This window comes from Triturus cristatus, chromosome 10 (assembly GCF_964204655.1).
Source record: "Triturus cristatus chromosome 10, aTriCri1.1, whole genome shotgun sequence".
Classification (NCBI taxonomy): Eukaryota; Metazoa; Chordata; class Amphibia; order Caudata; family Salamandridae; genus Triturus; species Triturus cristatus.
Window position 1 is genome coordinate 441,194,848 of NC_140593.1, and position 13,613 is coordinate 441,208,460.

General features: G+C 42.7%; 1 protein-coding gene across 1 annotated transcript in view; it reads right to left on the minus strand.

Moving 5' to 3' along the window:
* Positions 1–1,422: 1,422 nt before the first annotated feature.
* Positions 1,423–13,613, minus strand: part of LOC146789586 (uncharacterized) — a 30,759-nt gene continuing 18,568 nt past the window's right edge. Inside the window, exon 2 of the mRNA XM_085631136.1 lies at positions 1,423–1,642. Within this exon, the coding sequence (XP_085487262.1) occupies positions 1,423–1,642 (220 nt within the window). The remainder of the gene's footprint in view (positions 1,643–13,613) is intronic.

A 13,613-nucleotide genomic window follows, 5' to 3' on the forward strand; every position in this document is an offset into this window, starting at 1 on the left:
CACCCATGGAAAAAACTACATTGTGCCTTGGCCTGACTTTCTGCCCCACTGAACTGTATAATTATGCTAACACTAGGGTGGATATTTTTAAATTCATAAGGAAACTTAAGCTAAAAAAATGGCATATCCTGAAAAATACTAGACCACCTGACAATACCGGAGGGCAAATTACCACTTGGTCCCAAGCCAATCTCAATGTGGGTGATGCTGATGTCCTGGAAACCATGTATGCACTGGCGGACCCAATAACAGATACTGGGGATTCTCAAGTGGCGGACTTACAGGACAGCATTAACACTCACAGAGCGGCGCACACCACATTCAGACCCAAATCAACCTTTTTTCCAACTTTGCCACATGATTCCATAGACACTTTTTATGATGTAGTCACCAAGGAAATGATTACACATAAACATAAAATAGCCACACTTGGCCACAAAGATTCCAACCTATCCAAACAACAAAGAACCTTTATCCTCTCTCTGGCCCAGGACAAAAGCTTGGTAATTAGACCTTCTGATAAAGGGGGCAACATTGTCCTATGGGATAAAAGCATGTACATAGAGGAAGCAATGAAACAATTGTCTGATGTAAATTTTTACTGCAAATGTACTTCTGATGTCTATAATTGTAGCATAACATCAACATGGGAGAAACTGATGAATTGGCAAAAGGAAGGGCTCATTTCGTGGCAGGAATACTGTTATCTCAAAAAAGATTTTCCCAAACTACCCAAACTCTTTTCTAAGAGAATATGTAATCCATTTACCATCGTATCTCAGGGATACAAAGGATTTCCTGAACAAAATCGCTGACATTATGTGGGTGGAGGGCTACTTACTCATTGCCCTGGATGTGAGTTCCCTGTATACCATCATTGACCACACCCAGGGCATTGAGGCTTGTTTACACTTTCTCCAGGCAAGAAACATCTGCTACCTTGAGCATACCAACATGCTTGCAGACATGATGGAATTATGCCTTGTAAATAACATCTTTCTGTTCAATGGGGAACTGTACAAACAGGTGCGAGGCACGGCTATGGGTACGTGCTTCGCACCTAGTTTTGCGAACCTCTTCCTGGGCAAATGGGAGGAGGAGCTACGCAGGGACAAGGCCATGGACTCTGATTTCAAAAAGGTGGCAGTGTGGTTGAGATACATTGACGACCTGTTCGTCATTTGGAAGGGCAGTGAAGAGGAAGCCAGGGAATTCATAGATAGGTTGAACAACAACAATTATAACATACAGCTTACTTCTAGTATAAGTGACAACAGAATTGAATTCCTTGATACCCTCATTACAATCCAGAATGGTAGTATTGTATCAAGCCTGCACCGGAAGGAAACTTCCGGTAATAGCCTGCTACACGCCCACAGTGCCCACCCTGAACCACTAAAATGGAGTATTCCATTTGGAGAGCTACTCAGAGCAAGGAGAAATTGTAGCACTGATGACGATTTCCTGCAGGAACAAAACACCATGGTAGGTAGATTCCGGGAACGCGGGTACCCAGAATGGGTACTCACGAAGGCCAAAGATAAGATCAGACACATCAGTAGATGTCAAGCCCTTGAGTACTCTGCCACCGATGACCAGGAGGAAACACCGGTTAGGATCATAACCACATTCAATCAGGAATCTAAATATGTACAAAAAATCCTGACCAAAAATTGGAGAATCTTGAAAGCAGATTCTACAATTGGCAATAACATCAGCGACAGACCCCTGATTACCTACAAGAGAGGGAGAAACTTGAAGGATACCCTAGTCAGAGGAAACATCACGGAAAACCCTAATAGAAACCCATTTAATTTGAAGGGTTTCTATCCATGTGGCCATTGCAAGGCATGCAAGTTCAGTCACATGATGAAAGAATTTGAGACAACAAAATTTGGTCATAAGAAAATCATAACACAGTTCCTTACATGCAGCACCAATTTTGTTGTGTATATCTTGGAATGTCCGTGCAAACTCCGGTATGTCGGGAGTACCACATGTATGGTTAAAAAGCGTATACTGGAACACCTTAGAGCCATCTCCCACTTGGATCACAACTATCCGATTGCACGACATTTCCAAGACAAGCACCAATCCAATCAGTCTCTTCTTACGTATTTTGCGATAGAACAGGTCAACACGTCAAGAAGGGGGGGAAACAGAGAGCTAGCCCTCAGGAAAAGGGAATCCAAATGGATCATGGAATTAGAGACCAAGTTCCCGGGAGGGCATAATCTGGATGAGGAACTGGCAACGCACCTACATGTTGACTGATTTTGTATGCCTACTTTTTCTTGTCCTTGTTTGCTGTTTCTCTGCTGTGGCTCTTCATGCTAAATATTGGCGATCATAATAATTTTAGACAATTTGAGAGTGTAATATGTACTGTGTAAATATGTAAATTTGTAATATTGGGCCATTACTAATTTGCTTTTGTTCTTTCAATTTTCCTAGGAGGAAAGGAAGGGACCACTCACGTCTTATGGATACTGCACCGGTTCCCTACCCTTTTCTTCACGTGGATGTCACAACACGCCCAATAAGATAAGAACTGCACTTGCCTTATCCACTGTTCTGTATCTCTGTTTTTTGCACAATACTGGCACAAATAGTCTTACACATATAGACTTATGGAACTGCCAACACTGCCGTTTCCCTCACTCGCAGCACCTTGTAGCTTTTGAATAGAAGTACTACTGTCTCCAACTTTGACCTGGTTATTAGGCTGTATCTTGGTACAGAGCTGCTTTTGTATGGGCACTAGTCCTCTTTAATAACATTAAGCACTGAGACTGGGATAGTTCACATGACACTCTTTCTCATCAACAGTATGCAAAGAAAGGACGCAGCACTAGTCGTGTAGGCACTCTGTAATTTTACATAGAGCCTGGGTATCTCCGTAATCGCTGGACATGCCCACACGACACCAACGTGCACGTACGCTTCTTGGCACTAGTCCGAGTGGCATTTGTATTTGTACCTGTATGTGTAGCTGGTGTAGCTTTGGTCTGTCAGCATGGGTGATATCGATAAAGATTGGCAAATTCAATTATATCGAAGCTTTAGACCTTGAGACAATGGGTTTTTGATATATGCAATTATGTATGTACCTTTACTTTGATACATTTTGTTTCATATCATGTTTTGTACAGATCTTTCGGTTGATGAACTCAATAACACGCATATATCTAGTTATGAGATTGAGCTTCAAACCCGTTCCAAAATGGCGACCATTTACAATTTGCAAATCACAGGAAATGGTAGTACTTCTTCTATTTTTTGTGTGCTTAAATGTTTGTTTGGAAACTTTGTTGATATCGTGTGACCAAGACACTGCGGTGTCGAAACGCGTAGCGATAACTCAGTAAAAAATACGAGTGGAACCTCCGAGTGTGCGTTTTTCTTGTTCCTTGAACTTTATATATATATATATATATATATATATATATATATATATGTATATATATACACACACACACACACATGGGAGAGGTGTGGCGCAGCTGGCAGAGCGGCTCACTCCGGAGCGCGGAACTCACGGTTCGATCCCCGGTGGCAGCTAAGCTCAGCACCATGTGACTCTGGGCAATAGCTCAATGAATCTCCTCAACGACACCCAGTGCATTGAAACCTTAAGGGCTGATATGGTTGCGCTTTACAAATATGGATCAGATCAAATATTTAAATATATATATGTGTGTGCTTGTGTGTATTTCAAGGTTCACTCTTTCCTGGCTTCCAGAAAAAGGAAGAAATGCACACTCCAAGATGGCTTGCACGTGAACTTTAATCCATTAAACAATGGTACATGTAGGAAAAGCACTAACTCTGAAAGCGTTTCGACAATCAAGTCTCCTTGGTCACGGGTGGGTGGCTTCCTTGAAGTGAATAGGTAAAAAAGGGAAATTTTACGTCATCGAGATAACAACATAAACATAAACAAAGGGCTAGTTGTCTAGGGACAATCCTGTGGCTGACGCTCGCCATTGTTAAAATGCTTCCAATTCAACAATTTATAATTACACCAGCACTTACCTGAGATGTTTGCACATATTTCACAAAAGAATCAATGATAATTAACGTGCAAAGTACATAATATGAAAGCATTGGCACAAACACCAATTACCACATTCAAACAGGTGAAAATTGTTCATAGATCGTAAGAGCGATCTGTGTTTACAAGCCGATCAGTACTGTGTAGGTATTCTGCTGATGGGTTGTGGCACAAGAAGTGAGGAGCAACTACAACCTAAAGAAAGTAAGTCAGTGAGATATACCAGAAGGAAATACATGCTCAACTTTACCCAAATGGGTAACATATACTAATAACTTGTGTTTGTATACCCGAATATTTAACTTTGACTTTGCCAAACTTCTCACACAAGGTGAGTATAAATACTCAAGTGAACCTCCGAACACCACTCAGACATAGCTGAAGTAATGAATATGCCAGAAAACCACAGTGACGAGGTTCCTCCAATGAAAACACCAGGTCGGGGTGGTCTCACTCGAAGTAACGCCCAAGTGGACGAATAGTGTGCTAACTCTAGGATAGTTATTGGAGACGAAAAATGTAAGGACCACAATATCATGTGTAAAAGAAAATACATTTTTCAAGCATAAAAAGTATATAGATGTGCTAATTGTGAAACTAAAAATCCATACAATCAATTGCCCACAGACCTGATTGGTGATGTAATGCAAATAAACCAACTCGATGGCTCCAATATCGCCAAAGATTCTCCGATGCACAAGGGGACCTCTCTTCAACTCGCAGTCTCCACATCCCGGTGTGTCTTATGTTAGCCCTGTATGAAAGGTTGTAGCCAAAAGAGAGACAATAAGCGTGCAAAGACAGAAGAAAGAAGCAGAAAATGCCTAAAAATATGAGGAAGGAGACAACAACAAAGAAATAACTGGTTAAAACAAAGTTATAATCATGAACGATTTGCAAGTACAGCAGAACGCTCTAACATTTGTACAACAGGAGATTCTAGTATTGATAGACAAGATGTATTTATCCCAAATGAATAATTTCACTTGCAACATTGCAACTGTGAGCAATGTACAGGAGGACCGAACACGTAAACACCAGATTTGCATTTAGTTAATTAACTTTATAAATAAAGAGCCTGACTGGGGAGTGCAACTCGTTCCTTTTTTCTTTGTATAGATGAAGTTATGTCATATCTCTCTCTCTCTTTCTTTATTTCTCTCTTTCTATCTCTCTCTCTCTAATATATATATATATATATCATGTCATGTGAACAAGGCTCTTCGAGCTGAAACGCGTCATGGCAACAAAAGGAGTGAAATAAATCACCAGAGCACTCACGTTGGGTCTGTGTCCATTTGTTCGGTGTGAACTGCTACCGGATTTGGAAAGAAAGTGATATATATATATATATATATATATGTATATTCACTGAAAAAACCATAGGTTTCAGGGGTGTTATAGTTAGCTGGACTTTTCACTTGTACAAAACCATTTAAATTCCCCCGTTATAGTTAGTTCAGCTAACTATAACTCGCGCGCCCGCAATGCACTGCTGATGACGTCACATATTACATCACTCATGACATGGTCAGTGACATCACTCATGACATCACTGATGACATCTCAAATGACATCACTGATGACATCACTGATGACATCATCCAGTGAATGTGTGTTTTTCTGAAAATTAAATATGTTTTATATATGTATATCTCAAGGTCGATGGAAGAATAAATGGGTATATAAGTGTCTAAATGGATGATTTGATTTTGAAAAATTGATTGTGTAACTGACTGATTAAGTGTATCATAGTGAATACATGGCTTAGTGAGTAATGTTTAAATATGTAAATATCTGTATCAGTCTCTCATTTTGTGTATAAGTGGCTGCATGGGTTGGTGAGTAGCAACATGGGTGTCTATATAGGTTATTAGTTGGTTTTTTGAGTATCAGTCTGAGTGTCTGCATGGTTCGGTGGGGGGTATTACGTAGTGCATAGGTGCATGAATGAGTGACTCACTGTTTGTATGTGTTGAACACAGCATGTGTGCAGGACTGTATGGGTGGATGAGTGTGTGTATGGGTGTGTTAGTGAGTGAATGACTGTCTCAATAGTGTCTTTATGAGTAACTACATATGTTTTAAACTAGTATATGTGACTATTGGTGTATATATGTGAGTATATGTGAGAGTGAGAGATTGAAAGAGTTCCTGTATGAATAAGTATGTGTTTCTATAAGTGATTGTTTAAAAGACTAAGTATGTGTAAGTTTCCGTAGAAGTAAGTGTGGTGGTGTGTGTATAACTGTATATGCAAGTAAATGTATGTTTGATTCTTTATTAGCATGAGTGACTATGTGTGTGAGTAACTCTATGGATGAGTGGCATTGTGTAACAGGATGTATAGGTGTATGAGTACATATGATGAGTGAGTACATGTATGAGTGACTGTATAGGACTGTTGGTGAATGAGTGGATGTGTATGTGGATCTTAGAATTACTGAAGAGGTTGTTGTAACTGGTATTGGTATGTCCATTGTTTTGAAAATTTTAGTCTCTATTTTTGAATGTGTGTATCAAAGGTTATATTAGGGTGAGAGGAGGTCTGCCACTCTATCACAAGGATGATGTCATCAGTGATGTCATCAGTGATGTCATTTGAGATGTCATCAGTGATGTCATGAGTGATGTCACTGACCATGTCATGAGTGATGTAATATGTGACGTCATCAGCAGTGCATTGCGGGCGCGCGAGTTATAGTTAGCTGAACTAACTATAACGGGGGAATTTAAATGGTTTTGTACAAGTGAAAAGTCCAGCTAACTATAACACCCCTGAAACCTATGGTTTTTTCAGTGAATTTCTGAGGTTTTTTAAATGCTAATTCCTAACTATAACGTGCCTGAAACCTATGGTTTTTTCTGTGCATTTCAAAGGTTTTTTAAATGCTCATTTCTAACTATGCCTACAGAGATAGGAAATGTGAAGAAAGAAGAAAAAATGCACAGAAAGAAACAAAAGAAGTGCAGAAAGAAGCAACAGAAGTCCTCAAATACGAAGATAAGTGCAGGAAGAAGGATAACGTGCAGAAAGAACAAAAAGAAGAGCAGAAAGAAGACTTGTTGCAAAATCATCCTGTACCCTCAACTTTTTCAGACGGATACTGGTGGTAACTGAGTCTGACTAACCAGTCCTAGAGCCAGTGCTATGTTAAAATACACTTAGAATACAGTGAAAACACCTACATACACTAGGGAACATTATGCGTTGGGGTCCCCCTGTGATTAGCATGACCTCCTCTGTAAGCCCCTAGTATAGAATAGGGCATGGGGATTAAAACTACCTCTTAAAACAGGCCACAGGGCGTTTTTGCACACGTTAACTCAGGCCCCGTCCCCTCCCTTCACCACTGTGTAAACACGCCCTGTGTCCATTTTTAGTTGGGAGATTAAGTTCATTTGAATCCTGAGGGTCCCTAGGGTCCAACTAGCCCACTAGGTACCTCCAGTAAGTGCCACAGAGCTGCGTTGCAGAGAGGTGTAAAAAGTGGCACGGCCTGGACCACCTCTCTGCAATGCAGCTCAGTGGCGCTTACTGGAAGCACTTGGTGGGCTAGTTAGCCCCCAGGGGCCCTCAGTATTGAAGGGAAATTATATCCCCAATTTAAAACGTGCCATAGTGCGTGTTTGCACACGTCACCTCAGGCCCCGTCCCCTCCCTTCACCACTGTGTAAACGCGCCCTGTGGCTGTTCTAAGTTGAGAGATTAAGTCCCCTTGAATCCTAAGGGTCCCTAGGGTCAAACTAGACCACTAGGTACCTCCAGTAAGCGCCACAGAGCTGCATTGCAGAGAGGTGTAAAAAGGGGCTTGGCCTCAGAACACCTGGCTGCAGCGCAGCTCCCTGGCGCATACTGGAGATGCCTGTTGGGGGCGCGTTTGCAGAGTGCTGCATGGAGGGGGCATGGCCTCCGGCACGATGCCAGTCTTTTATTTATTTTAGTTTTTTAAGAAGGGGGCTGTTTGGTTCCCCTTCTTATTCTAATTTATTGGCCCTGATGACCCCATCCCCCAGGGCCAGCCTCCTAATTATATTTTTTTGACCCCAATCCCCAGGGCCGGCCACTGTTTTTTATTATTTTTTAAAAATATATATTTATAGACACACCTAGGACATGCTGGACAAACCGTACGTACCTATCACCATGACGATTTGCGTGATATTCATTAAAAGGCGACTATGCATGCAATGAATCCACGTGGAATGTATTTACACCACTAGTGAAGCTCTGACATGTCTGATGCCCTACCGTGCCTAATCCTGGTAGACACCCTTGTCGTTTATTTATACAAACATGGGTAGCTATTGACGGGCACATTTAATACACATGCACACCAAGTCATTCAAAGGGGATTCGACAAAAATTCGACCAAAACTATGCAAGAAACCCCCCTCACGGTTAATAAAACACACATCCACTGCCGGATGTGTAATACTTTTTATTTTACTCTCTGGAAATGGGACGAACATCACTTGAGAGTCACAGCGTGCTCCTGACAGAGCCCAATGCTGTGTTACACCCACCATTGCCTGCCGAGTGCCACACACCTCTGTGTTGTATTCCACTAGCTAGTGCATATGCTATGACACTCTCTAGCCCATGTGCACTGTAACACCACCCCGTGAATATGTCATGCCACACTTGTCTTCGCACGGGTTATATTGCCCCATCTAACGTGCCTTTCTCGATGCCTATGTTATAACGCACAGTGCTATGCCATACATATTACAATCTGGGATCCATATCTTTGTCACAGTGCATATGCAACGTTACACTCCCCAGCACATATTTTATATTACAACTTTAGAGACTAGTTAGGTTACACAACACTGCCCTGTGCATATTACACTCCAAGGCGCATATCGCATAGCACGCGCTAGTGCCTGTGCTATCTCGCGCTCTCCAATGAATCTGTCATTGCGCACAATGTATTGCATATTATATTTCACGCCCGGTTCATCTTATATCACACTTTTTGGTGCATAGTTTATACCATACACTATATCTAGTTTTCATTTTCAATCGTGCTCTCAGGACTATGTTCTATATAACACTGTGTTCACCTACCCTTTTCACGGGCATTACATTTTGCGATAGGGGGTGGAGGGTCAGGGGGTGTTTCTGCCAAGTGAGCCCGGAGTCACAGTCACAAACGTCCTCTTCTTCCTGAATAAAAGTGAGATTATACTGCATACTTGTTCATATTTTAAGTAGTTCGCACAGACACAATGTTTTAAAAACAATAAAGTTCCTAATACCCGCCTTCTCTGAACAGTTAGCTTGCTGCCCCATCCCCTTCCTCCCTATCCTCTGTTGTGTGAATCCATGGACTAGCCTCCTCCCTCCTGCCATGCATGGACTGATGTGTTGCCACTGCCCTCAATTTAGTATGATGTACCAGTCCACTCCTCCTGCCCTCCATTGCCCAATTCTATGCCCCATCATTGACCTCCTGCTTAAACTCTGTGCTTAGCTTGCTGCCCCTATTCTCCTTCCCCCTGCCCTCTGATGTCTTTGTGCATGCCCCTGCTCCATCCTTTTTGCCCACCATGTCCCATGGACCTGCCACTCCTATCTACTCTGAGTGTTCTGTTGAGCTGCCACTCCCCTCCCACCTGCCTAGCATTGTCAGATGACTGTAACCTGTCCCTGCCACCTCCACCCTGCCTGTCCACATGCCATGCCCCTATCCTCTTCCTCCTGTCCTACATGGTCCATTGTACTGCCACACCCTTCTGCCCTCCCTGGTCTGTTGTGCTGCAACTGCTCCTCCTGCCTGCCCCGTGTGGTCTGTTGTGAGGTCCCTTCCCCTGAACTTTCTTGTCTGTGCACAGGTCCTGACCCTCCCTTCTATCCTCCATCGTCCTTTGTGCATGCCCCTCCACCCTCCTTCTTGCCCATCATAGCCATTGTGCTGCCACTAACTCTCCCACTTGCCATGCATGGTCTTCTGTGCTGCCATGGCCCCTCCCACCTTCCCTGTGTGGTCAGTTAGCTGCCCCTGACCCCCTCCCACCTTCCCTCCATGGTCTGTGTGTATGCCATCACAGTCTCGCTGTTGCTCTTCATGGTGTGTCTTGCTTCTAGTGCCCATCCTGCCTGACCTCCATGGCTATCTTGCTGCTCCTGCCCTGCCCCCTTGCCCCCAGCCCTACTCCCTCCCTCCTGGCTTGTCTGTTCCATTGTAATGCCCCTGATCCGTCCCTCCTGCCCTTTATGGTCTGTTATGCTGCAGCTTTCTCTCCTGTCTGTCCATTATGGTCAGCTAGCTACCATTGCCTCTTGCCCCTCTGTTCTCTGTTGTCCATGTGCATGGTCCTGTCCCCTCCCTCTTGCTTTCTATGGATTGTTGTGCTGCACTCCCGTCCTGCATGCCCTGTGTGGTGTATTGTGCTGCTGCAAACCCTGATGCCTGCCCTGCAGGGTCAGTTTGGTGCACCTCTCCATGTCCCTCCTGCCCTCTGTTATCCAAGTCCATGTCCCTATCCCATTTCCTTCCATGATCCAATGTACCATACTTGCGAACATTTTGAACTTGGTAAGAGGGAGATTTTGAAAAAAAACTGGGGTATTGATTTTCCCCTTTGAGTTACATTGAAAAAGAGGATATTGTAGACAGGAGACAGATCAAATAAAGCCCATTTGAGCTTAAAAACATTGGACGTTTCCTGGCTGAATCGGGTCTATTGGCATGTATGGTTGTACTACCATTGCCTCTTCCTTCTGCCCACAACGGTCTATTACATTGCCACAGCCTTGAAGGAGGGTAGATTTTGTATCACAGGGGGCCCCTGGCCCGTTCTTTCCACACCTGAAGTATGAGACCCTTGTCCTTGCCCTGCCAGCTGCATTTGTAGGCCGTATTAAATTGACCAGCGGGTCCTGTGTTGCTATATAATTATCCTGAGACATCCTTACCACTCAGCCAGCATAAAACCCCTGAGTAGGCCCTTCTGTTCAATATGTAGGCCTCTTTGTTAAATTGACCATAGCTCTGCAATTTTAGTGTATAGCAGTCTGAAGGCAGGTCTGCGAGGCCTTCTGATCCAAACTAGTAGCCCCCACCCTACCCGAGTGCTCCGTGCTCGGTATCAGAGTTCAACATCCCCCTGAAGCTGTCGACATACAGTAGGCTGCATCCTGGACTGGTACTTGCTTCCTGGGCAGGTTTCCCGCTTTTAAGGAAGTGGCAACCGCAGAGCGTCAAGTTAGGAGAACTGAGGAGATTTTATACATGAATATATTGAATTCCCGTACAATACCCATTATTTTCTGCTTGCTCTATGGAACTTACGATAAGCGATTGGCCTGAGAGACTGACCTTTTCACCCAGTCCATTGTCAGCATTAAGTGGGTAAATGACGAAATGTCTGGTAAAATCTGCAGACGAAGCTTTTGGGTAGCATACGTAGGTAGATGTAGCGTGCAAAGGAGCCCACAAAATGATATAAAAAGGGAGCACCCACAGATATCGACGGACTACCTCGCCGTCTGTATGTAGGTTAACAGGCAGTGCAGGTTTTCCCCAAGAGCTGGGAGCTCTTGTCTTCCTTTGCTTAAAATGTCTTGCTCTGCTTTGCTTGAAGTATCTTATTCTATTTTACCTATATGAAATGTCATGTTATGTTTAACCATTGTTCTCTTTACTTTTGCATTTAAAAGATTTTGTATTGTAATTGCAGGAATGCTTGCTCTAAGAGTAAACGTGAGTGTTCCTAGGTAACATTTTCCTTGGTGTAACTTGTTTCTCATGATGCATTTATAGATGTGTTTTCTCTCTCTCTCTGTCAGTACATTAATTGAGATACAGAGAATATTATGACAGCTGTATGATTATCTGGATTCTGTATTTTGTACTTTATGTCTCTATTCTGCGGTTTCTTTGAAGTTGCATCTTCTCATTAAACTGCCATTGTATTCTGCCTCCAATTCCATGTCTCATATGTCTGTTTTCTTCATTTTTGGAGCAAGCGTTCCTAGGCACCCCGGCTCAAATTAAGGTGCCCCTTTTGTCCCTGACTCACTCTCCTGCTCAGTTCTGTAGTGGCTCCCGGGGATCTGGGGACCGCCCCTAGCTTCCTTGACCCGTAATAGATCTTCCCTCCAACAGCCTCTCTTGCAAGTCCTGTATTGTTGGTTTGTTGCCCCTGCCCCCCTTTCCACTGCCCTCCATAGTCTGTTGTGCTTCCACGGCCCTTCCTGCCTGCTCAGTGTGGTTAAATTGTTGCCTTTGCACCCTCCTACCTGCCTTCAATTTTCAGAGTCCGTGCCCCTGGCCTCTGCCTCTCAACAGTATCCTAATGAACAACTAGATTGCTAACATTCTATATTTATTACAAAAGTGTGGAACGCCTGATATCATCTTGATGTAATCAAAACTGTAATACCTAGAGCATTTCCTTTAGAAATTACATATATGAGAGGGTCTTATTGGCATCAAAATTATGGTTAGTGCTCTAAAAGACTAAAATAAGGACATATTTTCTGAGTTTTCAAATAGCGACAAAGCACTTTTAAATTATTTGTTATCTTTATGTTTTTTTATCCAGTTGACCACTTGATTAAATGTTGCACTTAGGGGAGAGGATGTGGTGTTACTTCCAGAACTGCAGACTTTGCAACTGGGGAACCAGGTTGAAGTTTCTACTTCAGCTCGACATTCTGTGATTCTGGTCAAATCACTTAGTCTCCCCATGTCTACAACCAAAATGAATTTGTTCTTGTGTGATGTAACCAATGCTCATGTAAAGCACTCCAATACCTGACAAGTCTGCACTATATAACACTGCAAAAACACAAAATAATAAGTGTTTTGCACACTTCTGTCATTGGGCTATATTTGGGCTACATCTGGGTGATTTTGGGCTACATTTGGGCTCTTTTGTCTCCGGTGGCCATCTTGGGAGATTTATTTGTTATGAAGTTTCCTAATTTCCTCATGTACTGCAGTCTCCTCAGTAGGAAATGCTTTCAGTTTTTTACTTTGATTCCATCATGAAGGTATTCAGATATGTCACACATTTGTCATAAATTCTGAATGTTAGCACTCTAGTTGCTCATTAGATCACTGTAGTAAAACTACTGCACCATGGAAGTCTGCTCCTGGTATTAAAAGTGCATGTTTCAGTCTGCATGTCAGAATTTTTTAATGAAATAGAAGAGGATTTGAGAAGTCACTCAAAATGTGCCCTCATTTTCTTTCTTCAGCATTAATCATAATTTCTATGGCAAAATGAACCTCCTCATTGTGTTCCTTTTTAAATTAAATGTTTTAAGTGTTACCAGTTTATTCCAATCAAGATGGCTTCAGGTGTGCCATACTTTTGTCATAATGAAGACAGTAAGCGCTCTAGTTGTTTTTAAGAACATTCTGGGACATTCTGTCATTGGGCTATACTTGGGCTACATCTGGGTGATATTTGGGCTACATTTGGGCTCTTTTGTCTCTGGTGGCCATCTTGGGAGACTTATTTGTTATGAAGTTTCCTAATTTCCTCATTTACTGCAGTCTCCTCAGTAGGAAATACTTTCAGTTTTTTACTTTGATTCCATCAA